Genomic DNA, 17,124 nt, shown 5'->3' with positions numbered 1-17,124 from the left:
AACACATGTAAGTAAAGTCACAGCATCTGCTAATAGACTGTGGATCAAAATAGACAAACAATGTTTTGGTCTTGAAAATGATGTTTTCATTTATGCAATTTACATCCCACCAGTATCGTCAAATTACTATGAAGATGACTGCCATAATATTGAGGCTGAGATAGCATCACTAGCAACAGAAGGAAATATGTTGGTAGCGGGAGATTTTAACTTCAGAACTGGCTCCTGCCCAGATTTCACACTAAACGATGAATTATCAGAACAAACTTCTCATCTTCTCCCTAACAATTATCAAGCTGACAACACTGCATGCAGAAATTCTGTAGATTCAGTCACTAACCATCAAGGGAGACAACTTCTGAATTTGTGTATTTCTTCAAGCCTGAAAATAGTAAATGTAAGGTTTGTTGGCGACTCCATTTGGAAACTTCACATGCTATAAAAGTTTTGGTTGTAGTGTTGTGGATTATATTGTTGTCAATTCTAGCCTTCTCTCCTCAGTTGAAATTTTTACTGTGAAACAACCTTCATATTTATCAGATCATGTTTAAATAAGAGTCACACTTTCGTGTAATGTCAAGTGTGGTGGACTTAAAAAGCCCAGGCTGCACACTTAAAAGAAATATGTGAGGAACAACATGTCTAGAGAAAAACTGGTAAATAGTCTTACTTTACCATACCTACAAAATGAAATCCCTGACTTTCAAGAGATGTATATTGTGGATAATGAGGAAAGTATTGATAAAGCTTCCGAAAAATTATGTAACATCTACAGTGTAATGCAAGAATCATGTATGACTTTTAAATTTAGATGCAAGAAAAAAAGAGAGAAACGGTCACAATGGACTGATAGTGAGTTCTTCAGTGTACGGAGCACAGTAAATTATCTAGGTCAGAAGATGAAAAAACAGCCATTTAATAATGAATTGCATGCCAGTTTCTTTTTAATGGTAAAGAAATTGAAGGCAATTACAAAGGCAAAAAAAATATATATAAAGAAAATCTACTATGTAAACTCAATCGTATTCCAGCGCATGATTCTAAACAGTTTTGGGCCTTTCTTAAATCTGTTAATAAAAAGCAACTAGAAAATGTGTTGATCACTTTAAGGACCTGGGTCGCAAACAAAAGGTCAATCCAGAATTTGATGATTATTTTTCTCAAGAATTGGACACTCTAATTACAAATCTTGATACTAAAGTTATAACTGACCAAGCTATTATTATGAAGGAGATTAAACAGGCAATTCGAGATCTCAAATGTGGCAAGAGTTGTGACCCAGATAATATAACAAACGAGGTCATAAAGCACTCTTCTTCAGTTATGCTGAATAATCTATCAAAACTATTCAATATCATTTTAAATTGTGGTTGCTATCCAAAAAGGTGGGGCAGATCATACTTGGTTCCTATATTTAAAGCTGGAGATAAAAGCCTGCTAACTAATTATAGAGGTATATCCCTTATTAGTTGTCTCAGTACTAATTCTATTTTAAACTAAAGACTCACTGAATTTATGGCAGATAAATTATCCGACCTTCAATTTGGTTTCAGGAAAAAGCAAAAAAACCCACAGATAGCTTATTTGTACTTAAATCTCTCACTACCATGTATATTTATGGTCAAAAGAAAAAGGTATTTACCTGTTTTGTTGATTTTAACAAGACTTTTGACTCGGTATTGAAAAAAGGTTTGCTCTATAAGTAAACTAGATATGGTATCGGCAGCAAACTCTTTCAAGTCATTAGTAATATGTACAAGAAAACTTCGTCTATCTTCAAAGGACCTGGTACAGGAACAAAAGAATTTTGCCCACAAAGCAATTTAACCAGTACTGGGTTATATTTGTAGCTCCCTTAGACACGATCCATGAGATATTTTTTAAAAATTAAAAAGGTCCCCAGGGCCTGTGCTATGAACTATTTAGTGCCGCCTTCCAAAGGTGTACGACAAAGTTCACTTTTTTGTCCAAAAAACTATCAAAACAATGTTTTACGCTACCAAATAATATTATATTATTTAAAATAGGATTTGCTGCAAATTATGAACTAAAATATGTAACAAAACATTGCATAATAAAAAAGTTATAAAATCTTAAACTCTAAAAATGTTGGTATTTTCATACACTTTTTTGCTACATCAATTGTTTTACGGAAGTAAAACACCAATTTTGGGTTCTTGTACAACAAAAATCTTTTAATATTATTTGGTGCATTATGTTGAGATATGATAGTGAAAATATCAGAAAATTTGAGAACCGGTAAATTTGTCATATAAATGTCAAATTGTAGCAACGTCTATTTCCAAATAAAATCCAACAACCTTATGACCTATAGTCATATTTGATAATTTAACAATACGTCGCACCAATTTGTTATCGCAACTGATCAAATTTTCATCAATAAGGTCTGCTGCTCATGATGAGCCCAACTATAAAGCTAGATGTTGCAAAATAAAAAAGTTATGCAGTCTCACACACACAAGTTTAGTATGTTATGTACATTTTTAGTTGTTTCGCATCTTTACGGAAATGATAGACATATTTCCGGTTTTTGTACACCAACATACTTTGGATATTATTTGGCACATTATGCTGACTGACGATAGCAGAAATTTCGAAAAAATCGGCACTCGGTAAATGTGTCATCTTAAGGATAATATGTTTAATTTTTAAAACATATCTCATGGGTCGTGTCTTAGGGAGCTACAAATATAACCCAGTAATGGTTAAATTGCTTTGTGGGCAAAATTCTTTTGTTCCTGTAACAGGTCCTTTAATTCGTTCTTCTCCGATTACTTTGATAGTTTTAGAGGACTCAAGCAGGGGGATAGTATGAGTCCCTCTTTGTTCAATTTATATGTAAATGATCTTCCTGATCTATTAAAAAATGATCCTTTAAAGCTTGTCGACTCGGAAATAGGTTGCCTTATGTTCGCAGATGATCTGGTAATATTGTCTGAAACAGCCGAGGGATTACAAAAATCCTAAAATAACTTAAATAAATATTGCAATAGATGGAAACTTTTAATAAATACCCAGAAAACAAAAGCAATGATATTCAATTCAACAAACCATGTTATTAAAAACTACAAATTTAATATTGGTAACTATAACTATAATATAGACATAATAAAGAATATAAATATCTTGGTAACCTGATAAATACAGCTGGTAAATGTAAACTCTTTCAATCCCTTGTAAAACCTGTCCTGACTTATAATGCAGAAGTATGGTACATGGGTTAAATCAGATCAGGTAATAGCAGTAAGCAGTTTGATTATTTCTCCTTTTTTGATAAATCTCCTTTTGAGCAAGTACATTTGAAATTCTGTAAACATATGCTAGGGATTTGGAAAAGAGCAGTAAATCTAGGCTCCAGAGCAGAGCTGGGACATTATCCTACTGAGGCCCTTATAAACACTTAAGCATGTGGCTATTTACGTAGAATACTACAAGATTCAGACAATTTAAACCCTTTGATAAAGGAGGCTTATCTATTACATAAAACTTGACATGAAAATGGCACATATACCTGGTTCAGTTATGTTAATGATATGGCATAGACAATGATGTACACCAAATTATACAGGATCCTGACGCATCGTACAGTAATTACCAACTTAAAATTAAAACCAAGCAAAACATCAAAAGAAATATGAGATAAGATTCTTGAATAAGCTAAAAACTTTAAAACGAGAGTAATAAATTAAGCATGCATAAAGACTTGAAGAATTAACAGTAGTAATTTAAGGCAAATGTTTACTTCATTTCGTTTATGTGAACACTAGCTGGAGCTAGCCATGGGGCGTCTCAAAAGTATACCAAGAGACCAGAGACTCTGTAAAAGATGTGGTGTGTTAGAAAATGAAGTACACTTCTTTTTTCACTGTTCCCTTAATGAATCTGCCAGAAAAGAATATTTCCAAAAATGCATTCCTAATCACAATGATGTTACCTTAGATACCAATTATATATATTTGACCTCAATATTATCTACAAACAACTCACAGTTTATACTGGACTCTTGCTTATTCGTTAAACAGTCTCTAGAACTGAGGAGAGTGGGCTTGCTGACAGTATAATGTATGGACTTTGCAGCTGAACATGTTTCAATCAAATTTTCTATTTGAGGCTATGTTAATTTTGTCCATGTTAATGTATATTAGAAATATAAGCAATCACTTGGGACTTTTCTACATGTACATGTCTATGCATGTATTTCACCGTGTTTTACTATTTTGACTTCAAACTACTTTGTAGTTACAAATGTACAAATATTTATTTATTATTTTTTGGTATTTGTTATTTCACATCACACATGTCCGTAAGAAAAAAGGAGAAATGAATGTTAGTGACATTTATTTTTCATTTTTCTTAGAGATGTGTGTTATGTTAAATAAATGGAAAACGAATGAATTTCTAAAATTCTCTGGTATTATTTTATAAGAATCACCACAGGCAACCGACTGATCCCTATACAGGCACGTATCGTCTATAATGTACGACACTACTCCAGTAGTAAGAGAATCTATCAGAAGCCCAATTCATGCAAGCTCATCATGGTTAATTTGTAAATACATCATTTTTATCTTTATATAGATCTATTGTCATAACGATCGATTATTAAGCTGCAAAGTTATATTTTAATGATTACATAGCAAGAATTCCTCGTCTATTTTTAGAATAGAACTTACGCCATCGATTGGTTCACTACAGGTATATTCCTGTCGAGATGAAAATAGAATTGAAGTCACCGTGTCCGTTCGTAACTCCTCGTGTTTAGCCGTATTACAGTATGAAAAGTCCACGAATTGAAACTAGAGGGGCGTGGCACGTTTGTGACCCAAAACAGACACAGCAAGTATGGACACGTCTAGCGTGTTCTATATAAAAAGAATCGGCAGCGTCGGTCGATCATTGGAATTACCACCAACCTGACAGCACGAACACAGTAAGTCTCCAATACACTGAACGGGACGTTAAAGTGTCAAATAAAATTATCATATATAGGATATTATAATATTACATACGTAACGAAAATTTTGTACATAAACATAATGTTGCTGATATTACATATAGTATATGTATGTGTCAAATAACACCCGGAAGGTGTTCTGTACGTTCCTCCTAGTTATTTGACTGCAATCTCCTTCTTATATCTACAGCAATCTGTCAACTACACATGCAATTTGTCATAGCACGCATATGCAAATTAAGTGGAGACATATCGATTTAATTAGATTACCACTTTTATCAAACTCTATTATTGCAGTGACAACCTTAAACGAGATGAACGTTTGTCATGTGATAAGTTTAAGGAAGGACATATATGTACACCATGTAGTTATGGTGGCATAGAAATCATAAAAACATCCCAAAAGGCAATGTGTGTAACACTGTAGACACGTGGAAGGTACAGCTGATTAAGTTGAGGCTCAAAGATTAACCTATCTATATAAAAGGTGTATTAACAGACAAGGCTAGTTCCCTGAGATAAAGCTACATTCAATCCCAGCAAAAATTGGTGTATCGTAAGATCACAGGTCTATATAGGCCTACATACTACTTACCTCGTTTATATATAGGTGTATCATAAGATCATACAGGTTCAAGCCACGTCTGTCAAAACACCTTTAATATAATGATTATATTAAAGTTGTATTGACAGACAAGGCCAGTACCTGTGGTAAGATGACTGGATGGATGATATCAGTATGTGCCTTAATTCACTGACTGGATATGGTGGGATAACCAGACTAGTATAATAATGACTGGATATAAAGTGGGATAACATAATTAGTAATGAATGGCTATGTGACTAGTAATGTGACTAGGGATAACTAGATTAGTAGTGACTGGATATATAGGGACAACTAGATTAGTAGTGACTGGATATATAGGGACAACTAGATTAGTGGTGACTGAATATATAGGGACAACTAGATTAGTAGAAACTGGATATATAGGGACAACCAGATAAGTAGTGACTGGATATATAGGGACAACTAGATTCGTAGTGACTGGATATATAGGGACAACTAGATTAGTAGTGACTGGATATAAAGGGACAACTAGATTAGTAGTGACTGGATATATAGGGACAACTAGTCGTGAATGTACTTTCTTCCTGTTATATGTACGTATATCAATATGACATTTAGAAAAAGGAATATTGACATGTATAATTAATGTCAGAATGTTTATTTAATCGGTAGGTACCAATACAGCTAGTATCAACATGGCCAAAGAAAAGTGTAAATTTTGGAACAAGTGCTTCAGGAAGGACCCTGCCCACAAGAAAAACTTTCTCCATCCTGGTGATGAAGTAGAAGAGGATGGTAAGCGTCAGTTCCTTTTAACAGCCTCGATACTCAAGGGGGTGACACTCACTTTCACCGCTTCCCCTGGAATGTCACAGCAGAATTTAGGCACAAAAATAGTTATTTAATTGCTCTCGGGTTAAAAAAACCTGACCAATCACTAGGCTGATACCTGTCCATTGAAGATTACAGAGGACGACACCTGACTTCAAAGCCAGTCAATTTTACTGACTTATGCGGACGCATTAAGATTCTTTTGATGTCCATCAAAAATTAAAAAAAACTAATCTCCTTGTCTCATCAGCAAGGTGGGCTGAGCTGAGCTTTTGATTTTTGCTATGACATATCCCAGGCGTGCAGAGAGCTAAGTGAGCGTAACCCATGAAGTATCGAGGATGCAGTTCCTAAAGTTACGAAAATATTTTCTTTTAATAATCATGCCCCTCTACAAATTTGTTTTTGTGTCTAAAAAAGCTTTTAAGGGTTTATGAAAAATGCTGTGTTCATAGACGCAGTTCATAAGTTAAAAGGGCTATCATCAATTAAACCATCTCATACATGCATGTTTGAATTTAAACTAAATTAAGTAAAGTAAGGCTAGCTAAGTTTTAAAATGGGAATAGGGAAAGCATAGTCAAAAAGTGATTGTATTTTGCATATTATAAATGAATTATTCTAATTCACACAAAACCTGTATGTATTTCTAATATTATCAAGGGAGATAATTTGTATTTATAATGTTGTTATGATACAGATGATGAACCTATGGATGTAGCAGATAAACCTGTCCCTCTGAGGCGGCGAAAGACACATGAACTAAGTCAGAGTGATGCTGAGGACGATACAGAGGTGCCAGCTAAAACAACTCTGAAAAAAACTAACTCAAAAAAGGCCAAAATCTCTGAAGATAACGAGCAGCCGGGCCCATCAGGGGCAGGTAACTCTAGTGATGAGGACACTAGCAAACCAAAGTGTGAATATTGGGTGAAATGTTACAGAAAAGATCCAAAACATTTAAAAGACTACCGCCATCCAAAGCAAAGACTGAGCAGCCGGCCAAAACCAACGAGGAAGTTAGAGGACGGGGATATCGTCAGCGTGGAGGGAGGTTTTAAACTTAAAAGACTTGGCAGTGACTTCACATGCACGTAAGTTGATATTCTGTATATACTGTACTACAAAGCGTTGTTTGGAGCAGTACTGTGGGTATGGTGTCTATCTTAGAAATCGGTTCTGTTCTCAATATACACATATACTCTACACCTTCGGAATATGCCATATGTCAAAATCAAAGGCGCTGTACGCATCACTTTGCAAATGATATGAGTTGCTGAGTCTGGACACTGATACCCTGTATGTACAGTAGTACAAAACCCCACTTAAAGCAATATTATTGATATGGTGTCAATCTTTGAAATCCAAGGGTTCTATTTGCGATGCTCACATGTTCACTACACCATCGGAATATGCCATATATATGTCAAAATCAATCACTTTACAGATGATATGAGTTGACTATAGTCTGGACACTGCTACAAAATCCTGCTTACCTTGATATCTCTTTGATACAAGATAAAAGAAACTGCATGCCAGTAGAAAAGTATATGTAGTTGACAGCCATTGACTTTGGTGAAGCTCCTCTGTAAGGGCAGCTAGGTGTCAACATAGTGATTGGTCAGATTTTTATGTCAGAAACATATCAAACGGCTAAGCATGTTATAATAAATTCCAAGGGTGCAGACTGAAGAGAAGATATCTGAATAGAAAGTTGAATCCATAAATTTCATATATGTATGTTGTTGTGGTCTAGCTTGTTTGACCCTGTTGTGGTCTAGCTTGTTTGACCCTGTTGTGGTTAGCAGAACTTTACAGTAAATCCTAGATATAATGCCCCTTGTTTGATTTTCCACCTGTTTGCTTAAGATTTCCTTATACTTATCACTCAATTTATCTTCAAACCACTTTATACTGCCAAAATTTCTCTGGGCAACTGGTGACAGTGTAACGAGGTTTTACTGTAGTGTGTTTTGTTATTTTGATATTTGTGGCCAGGTACAACTCAAGTTAGGCTGTACAAAATGTTTGATTATATTATTTCAGGTGTATTGGGTGGAACACACAGAAGAATGCTACAAACAAACGGACATGTAAACACCTGAGGGAACACTTAGGGGATATTTATGAAAAAGCCAGAATTGGTCAACTTCCTGTGGCAAAGAGGAAGGCACCAGAACCAACACAGCGTTTCAGCCATCTCAACGTCAGTTTGTTACTGGCTCACAAATATGACGAAAAGTAAGTCACCATATTATACTGTAGTACAAAACAAGTTGAAAAGTAGAACTTGACTTGTGCGACCACCCCGTTTTAACAAAAGTAGAACTTAATTGACCTGCAAGACTATCCCATCTGTCACTACAGTAGAACCTGTCTTATGAGATCACTCCTTCTGTCACTACAGTAGAACCTGTCTTGTGAGACCATTCCTTCTGTCTGTACAGTAAAAACTGTCTTGTGAGACCACTTCTTATATCACTACAGTAGAACCTGTCTTGTGATACCACTTATTCTGTCTGTACAGTAAAATCTCTCTTGTGAGACCTCACCGTCTGTCTGTACAGAAGAACCTGTCTTGTGAGACCACTCCTTCTGTCACTACAGTAGAACCTGTCTTGTGATACCTCATCTTCTGTCTGTACAGTAGAACCTGTCTTGTGAGACCACTCCTTTAGTTACTAGAGTAGAACCTGTCTTGTAAGATCATTCCTTCTCTCTAGCTATACGTAGGATGAATCATATTATTCCAGCCCTGCTGCTGGTAAAATTGGTCTTTGAAGGCAGGTCATTTCCATTCCTTGAATAAAATCTTGGTAATTCAGAATCATAAGAGGTTATCTCTCCTAAGGTTTTGTCCCAGAAAAGAGGTTTGGCTCTCAAGAGAAGTTTTAATTTATTTGACGATGTAATTCATTTTTCTGTTACAGATCTCCCAATCCAGTAGGTTGGTGGGTGAGCGAAAAGTTAGACGGTGTACGAGCTTTCTGGAATGGAAAGTAAGTCAATTAACTGAGTAACTTTATATGGAGTATGTTAGTGATTACCGAGTGCTATTCTTTTCCTTTGACCCATATCTGAAACACTTACCATGTGACAGAAACAAAACTTTAATTATCTATCAATCTATAATTATCTATAATCAACAATCTTTCCAACTTATTGAAATTTCCATTGGGGAGATATACACAAAAAAAGAATATGTGTGTATGCACCCTAGGAGAAAATAACACTTTAAATGGCATCTTTTGAGTTGTCTTTTCATCTTATCTTAGAAATAAGAAACAGATAAGCAAATTGACTGGTTGAAAATGCTAAATTTAAGAGCCCCTTATCGGAAGTGCCCCTCCAAAATAGGGAGAGTTTGGCAATTATTAATCAAGATTTTTAAAATGCATCTGCTAAAAGTCTAACTTTAGATTACAGATTATATGTATATTGGCGTACCGATTGAGCCACATGGTAATTTCCTCTAGCAGAGTAAGTAATGAACGACTAGATGATACAAATATCTAGCTGTGTCTGATACTCTTAGACATAACTTAAAAATTGTAAAAGTTATTTCAATACAGTTTAATTCTGTTTTACAGATGTTTTTATTCAAGACTGGGAAACCCATTCTATGCACCAAAATGGTTCACAAAAGTAAGTGATTTAATTTACTTATTTACCCCTGAAATTTCAGAATGACCTATTCCAATCTTTGAATTGGAAGAGTTCAAATGTGTCTTCAGGGGTGAATGAGCTAACAGAGTATTTTATTTTCCTTGAAATTATTTCACATTTATTATTATTCTATTAAGTAGTATTTGTAATAAATTTATGATTTATTGGTCAAGATGCTCATTAATTGATATATATTACAGTTTTATTTGATCTTATTTATGGATTTATTCGTTTATTCTATTACAAAATTTAGAGATATTTAGAAAATATCATCGGTACAAATAATTATTTAAACTCACAATAGGAATGGCTAGATAGAGGACATTCATAAATGTATACAAGTTACCATACACATTTTGCAATACATGGGGTCAAGACAAAATCTTGGACTCAACAATTTAGTAGGATGGGCTTTATTTATTACAGGACAATGAAATGACTTTTATTCACATTTCTGCTGAACTGCAATATATATGGGTGGGCTTATTACCAGGCATGGGCTTAATACCAGGGTGGGCTTATTACCAGGCTTGGGCTTATTACCAGGTGTGGGCTTATTACCAGGCATGGGCTTATTACCAGGCACAGGTTTATTACCAGGCACGGGTTTATTACCAGGCACAGGCTTATTACCAGGCACAGGTTTATTACCAGGCATTGGCTTATTACCAGGCACAGGTTTATTACCTGGCATGGGCTTATTACCAGGCTTGGGCTTATTACCAGGCATGGGCTTTTTACCAGGCACAGGCTCATTACCAGGCATGGGCTTATTACCAGACACAGGCTTATTGCTAGATAAATATACTTAATGCTTTTGTCACCCTGGTAAAATAGCAGCTGCTTCCTACCAACTCTGCTAGGGAGAATTTATCTTTAGCTCATTTGGTAGAGTGTAAGACTTAGTAAACCACATGTCCTGGGTTCGACACTTAGCAGAACCATTGAAATACAATGACCTCTGTTGCAGTCTGATAACTAATTGGCAAATGTTTATTTTAAAGGATCTGCCAAAAGACATGCATCTTGATGGTGAATTGTTTGGTGGAAGGAAGAAGTTCCAGTCGACCGTCAGCATCGTAAAAACACCCGAGTGTGACAATTGGAAAAAGATTAAATACTCTGTAAGTCAGCAATGTTTATATCTAATATTTATAAAGATGATAAAAAAATGTGTTTTAGAAAATAAGTTAGATCTGAACAGGATTGAAGATCGTATGAATGGGGAAAATTGATTTCCAGCTGTGGGTGTTTATGTTTTGTGTGTCAGTGATTTACTGTGGTATATTGTCTAAGTCATATAGATATAAGGACAAATTTTGTCTGAAGTCCATATACAATTGTAGTCCAAATCTCATCAGTTTGAAGGAAAAAAAATATAGAAAAGTTGAAATGAAATTTGGATAAGTTGTTAGAATTATATCTTATTCTTTCATGCAGAATTGCACCAATATTTGCAGATCTTGTGTGTACTTATGTCATTGCCAATCATAGGATTTCTGTTATATAGAATCTAACACAAAATTTGTGATTATAATGTAGTTATAATTGTATTCTTCAACAATGCTTACAATTTTTTTTATTATATTGTGTTTTTTTTAACTATGTTGCTACCAAGTGAAATTATTTTATTTTATTAGTGGTAACCAAAATATCGGACAAATTATTTGTGAAACCTGTCATAACTTAAATAAGAAGACAACCTGTCTATATGGAACAATTCCGTAAAAGTTCTATCATAGACATTTAACCTTAATAAAACAATTTGAGCTAACACTGACGGAATAAATGGATGTGGTGACTATGTTATACTCTGGTTGGGTATATAATTTACCAGGTGAAAGATAAAATATTAAAAAAAAAAAAAAGAATAACAAAGTGACTGATTTTTTAATAGGTGTTTGATGCCCCGTATATGGAGAAGGAAACGTTTGAAAAGCGACAGGAAGCCCTGAGAGAGTATTTTGATGAAAACACGTAAATATGACCTCCTCCATTTAACTTTATTCTGTTTATAACATACTTATCGACGGTAAAACAATTTTGATTCAATTAAGATAAAGGGTACCAGTAAGTCATATAAGCTATATTATAACCAATGTCGCTACTGTAAAACATTTCAGTCCTTTTCAAAGGAAAAATTCTACAAAAAATCAAATGTTGCTATGTTTTTACAGAATTATAGTTTTTCGAACATTGAGTTTTTAACAATAGAAATACAAAAAATACACAAATAAGATGGAAAAAAACCCTGCAGGTGTTGAACTTAGTACCTTTACTTTGCAAAGCCTACAATTTATGATTTACCATTGTTGCTAATCAGGATATATTAACTCATTCACCCCTGAAGACACATTTGAACTCTGCCAATTCAATGGTTGGAATAGTTCATAATGAAATTTCAGGGGTGAGTGATCACAATCACAATACATGTATCAAAATGATTGTCCAATTGATGGGCAGGAAAGCCTATGAAAAAAGCATCAAACCTTGAAAAATATGTTGTAGAATGTATTTAAGGAATACCCAGTTATTTTCAGCTTTTAATTGTATATTTTGTTGCTACAGACCTCAGTACGCTGAGCTTGTGAAACAGACTAAATGTACCAGTAAACAGCAATTGGAGGACGACCTGAAAAAAATCATCGCTCTTGGGGGAGAGGGACTTATGATCAGAGAACCAAAGTCTAAATATGAACGAAAGAGGTCAAAAACACTTCTAAAGTTGAAGAAGTTTTATGATGCCGAGGTAAGTCAAACAAATATTATTGTAACCCAAGCACCTGTTGGGTGCCTTGGTAGCCGTTATCACTAGTGCGCACAGTCATTGTACAACTGTGTGTTAATTTTTATCAAGCATTAGCTTCAGACCAATTGATCGCTCTCCCAAGAATTTCGGTTCGATCCCCAGCGGTGGCGGAAATAAGAGAGTGATGTCTGATAGGGTTAGTTGTTATCCCTCCAATGGCACAGTGGTTTCCTCCCGTGGGTTTTCCTCCACCACGAAAACACCATTTGTTCCCTTAGCGGCTTCGTAATAAAAGCACTTCAGAGCTTATGTTTGTTGTTGACAATTGTACATGACGTTAAATAAAGATTATTATTATTATACCAATGGTTTATAGATGAGTCGTACAGGTAAATATGCTTTGCTCAGTATCAAAATGGTTAAAGTTATTTGCCTGTTAACGGTTGATATAAACATATAAACTCTAATAATTTTACTGACTTTTTTTATGTAGAAGGACTACATGATTGTAAATATAAAATTATTTAAAAAGTGAACTCCTAAAGGTCGCAAATACTATTTTCGTTTGGAAATGAAGACATTGGTTCATTGTTTTTTTTAACTTTAGGCAGTTGTGGTTGGTTACGACCCTGGAAAAGGTCGTTTCACAGGAGCAGTGGGAGCATTACGATGCAAGATGGAGTGTGGCAAGCTTTTCTCTGTGGGGTCCGGGTAAGTACAGCAGTAGATCTAGAGCTGCACTGGTATTCATAACTCCAGTCTCAAACTTTAAACCAAATCCTTATTCAAGCAAAATAGTGTAACAGACATCATTATTTGTCCAATGTCTCCATTAGGAGTCGAACCCAGGACCTTTGATTTACTTAGCTAGATATAGTCTTATGCTCTACCAAAGGAGCCAAGAGAAATTCTTCCTTGCCAAGTGGATAGAAAGTGGTCAGTATTTTGTACCAGGGTGGCATACTCCCATTCCAGGAAAGAACTTAATTGTCCCAAGTTTTCCAGCGGTCATAGCGATTCCTTTGCAAGTATTGTCAAGGTTTTTTGTAATATATCCCCGTGTCCTTACCTGGGCGCCAATGTAACAGAGGTCATTATTTTTTCAATGCCTCCACTAGGAGTCGAACTCAGAACCTCTGATCTAATGCTCTACCAAATTAGCTAAAGAGAAATTCTCCCTAGCCGAGTCAATAGGAAGCTCCCTAGCCGAGTCAATAGGAAGCTCCCTAGCCGAGTCAATAGGAAGCAGGTAGCATTCTGTAACAGGGTGACAATAGCCTTTAATGATCATCATATAATTCCATATTTAGTAGATATTAGCTTGAACAAACCTAAGCTGAGAACCTTTCCTATGTTTAATGTTAACTTTCTGATCCCATCACAAGATTGAATCATAGCGGTGCATGACAAAGGATTTGAGCACATACCTATACATTGTACATGTAACTTGTTAAGAGTCTGAAAACAGCGCTAATTTTACCATTTTATGAGGTGAAAATCTAAAATTATGTTTTATCATTCAACTATTGAAAAAAATACTTGTATATATGGTTATCATGGTAATTAAATTCAATTGAATAAATGAGCAGGGTAAATTTTAAAAAAGGTATAATTTCTGTGTAGAAATTCAGAATTGAAATTGATTTTGTTTGTGTTGACAGATTGACCGACAAGGACCACAGAAGGCCACCCAAGATTGGTTCTATAATAACGTACAAGTTTCAGGAATACACAAACTCAGGCAGCCCACGCTTCCCCACGTTTCTTGGTGTGAGGATAGACGCCACAAAGCCCAAGGATGCAGATGTTCCAGTGACACCAGCTGACAAATGATGTTTTGTTCATATGATAAACAAATTATAAGAACAAATGACCATTTTTATCCGCCAATAAGCCCATGCCTGGTGAAAAGCCCACTCATGACATGACAGTTTAACAAAGATACCAGCAGATACTGTTTTCGTCATTGCATTCCAATAAGCCTGACCACTACTTTTAGCTGGAGTTAATGTGTTAATTGGCCCCCGTGGGCTTATTGCAAGATGAATATTAGAACATGTAATACTATACCTCTACTTCTATATCAGACAATCAAACGTCTGTATAAAACCAACCGGCAGCTTGTTTATAAGATCACTAGTGGAATCGTAATGTCACCAAGTGCTATATTACATCACATTATATTTGACAATTTTCATTTTCTATTGTATACATGTCACTGCAATGTTTAAAATCATCAATCATGACAATGGTTCATTTTTGTAATGTCTAAGGGTACATTGTATACTTAAGTTATTTTTTTATTCTTGAAGTCTTTTTAGAAGCTTATACATACACCCATAGAATGTAGTTAATAGTGATTTTGTTTATATTTTAAAAACATTTTATTACAATTGAAATGTACATATTTAAGAAATTTGTCCTTGAATGATAAAGTGACTTATTTTAATTATTTATTCACTCTTTTTTAACTTTAACACAAAATACTTGTCTTCAAGAAGATGTGTTGACTCTAGCTCTGTTTTTGGAAATTGAGCTACATTTAATTTAATGAAAAAAAATGTCAATGAAAATTCTTTTGCTATACAAATTACAAATTAAACATGTAAAACACTGTTTTTGACACATGCGTTAATTAGGTAATGCAGGTGTCTAGTTTTTGTTAAGCTTGAGCAGTTGTGCAAATTCAAATGTTGATCAGTTTTATATGGTATATAATAAATTATGTAGATCATCCTGTGCAATGCATATATACATTAAATATTAATATTATAGCATCCGAATATTATACACATATATATGTATACATCTGTTAGTAATTTATCATTGTTAGGTTTCATTCATTATTTTAAAAAAATATTTTGATTTTACACAATATTTATTATTTTACAAAATGATGTACAATCTTTTTCTAACGTTCATGCAATTATATGAAGAATGTTGTTTTAATGAAATATCAAACACTCTTTTAACTAAAAACAAATTGTATTGTGTGATGTATTGTAAATGACTCGTTCATAAAAATGAATTTAATTTATTGTATATTTGTCGGAGTCATTGCAGGGAGTGTGATATTTGTTGAGAGTGAACTAAGTTATAATCTACCTTTATGGTATTAGTAAGTATTTTGATATATATTTGTTGTGTGATAATTTAGCTGTGCTATGCTCATTGATATTGTTTCATGTCTTTTTCTCACACAAATTGAAGCAATGATCGCCCATATTTCTGGCGCGAGATTTCCCCGTCTAAATCTGTGGGAAAAGTACATGCTCTACTAGGAACTGCTGTATTCACACTAGGTTGTGTACTAGTGTTTATCTTTGCAATTTGTCCATTAAAGAAAGTTGGTGAGAAAAAGAAATATCACATTGATGATTGTGTAATGGAAACAAAACTTCTAACCCAGAGAGTGAGATTGTAGTATGTTTTCTAGAATAAAAGTGTGTTACATAACTTTTAGTGACTTTGACTCTTTATTTGACTAATACGTACACAGAACCTGCATTTGTAGGGGAACTGGACTGGGTTGTTGGTGACCAGGTAGCTCAATTGATCCATCAAGAGTTTGGGATGGTACCGGGTTCAAATTTTGGTCTGGCTATTCTTCTACATGTAATACAAAACTGGAGAGCTTGCCATGCCTTGTTTCAAGCACTGGGAAAATGCTTGGCGAGGTGATACCCAAACCTGGGCGTAAATACGGGGAGTGGGAGATCTAATGTCCATGCAAAGAGTTCAGTGGATTTCTGTTATACCCAGCAGAATGATAGTTCTGTGTTACCCAGCAGATGGACAGTTCTGTGTTACGCAATAGACTGACAGTTCTGTGTTACCCAGCAGACGGACAGTTCTGTGTTACCCAGCAGATGGACAGTTCTGTGTTACCCAGCAGACAGACAGTTCTGTGTTACCCAACAGACAGATAGTTCTATGTTACCCAGCAGACGGACAGTTCTGTGTTACCCAGCAGACAGACAGTTCTGTGTTACCCAGCAGACAGACAGTTCTATGTTACCCAGCAGACGGACAGTTCTGTGTTACCCAGCAGACGGATTCCACAAGGAATACAAGAGTCTGGCTGTAGTAGTAGAGTTGACCAGTTTCCACACATAAGATACACACCATTGTCATGGTCATCTTTACCTATTCATAACTGCGTTGTAAATAGTTGTATCTATGGGGTCAAATACTTCAGCAAAAGGAGGAAGAAATGTAGTGGAACTACACTAGGTAAATCATCAGAAACCAGGTTATCTCAATTGGTAGAGTGTCCTTCAATTGATTGAGTTCCGAGGGTCCTGGATTAGAATCCTTGTCTGGTCGTTGCCTTTC

General features: G+C 35.0%; 1 protein-coding gene across 1 annotated transcript; it reads left to right on the top strand.

Annotated features, from left to right (window-relative positions):
* Positions 1–4,834: 4,834 nt before the first annotated feature.
* LOC110451118 (DNA ligase-like) lies at positions 4,835–15,602 on the top strand. Its single transcript, XM_021498978.1, has 11 exons — positions 4,835–4,951; positions 6,216–6,338; positions 7,075–7,468; positions 8,421–8,615; positions 9,305–9,373; positions 9,965–10,019; positions 11,045–11,164; positions 11,938–12,017; positions 12,609–12,789; positions 13,397–13,500; positions 14,451–15,602. The coding sequence occupies exons 2-11, from the start codon at positions 6,239–6,241 to the stop codon at positions 14,620–14,622; spliced, it is 1,470 nt and encodes a 489-aa protein (XP_021354653.1). The 5' UTR covers positions 4,835–4,951; positions 6,216–6,238; the 3' UTR covers positions 14,623–15,602.
* The last annotated feature ends 1,522 nt before the right edge of the window (positions 15,603–17,124 follow it).

This window comes from Mizuhopecten yessoensis, unplaced genomic scaffold (genome assembly GCF_002113885.1).
Source record: "Mizuhopecten yessoensis strain PY_sf001 unplaced genomic scaffold, ASM211388v2 scaffold5803, whole genome shotgun sequence".
NCBI lineage: Eukaryota > Metazoa > Mollusca > Bivalvia > Pectinida > Pectinidae > Mizuhopecten > Mizuhopecten yessoensis.
Note: the sequence above shows the minus strand (reverse complement) of the source record. Positions and strands in the feature narration are given on the sequence as shown.

Coding starts and splice junctions, on each gene's coding strand:
- LOC110451118 (XM_021498978.1), top strand. CDS start 6,239: ATGGCCAAAGAAAAGTGTAAATTTTGGAACAAGTGCTTCAGGAAGGAC. Junction 10,020..11,044: donor CACCAAAATGGTTCACAAAA/GTAAGTGATTTA, acceptor TTTATTTTAAAG/GATCTGCCAAAAGACATGCA. Junction 12,790..13,396: donor AGAAGTTTTATGATGCCGAG/GTAAGTCAAACA, acceptor TTTTAACTTTAG/GCAGTTGTGGTTGGTTACGA.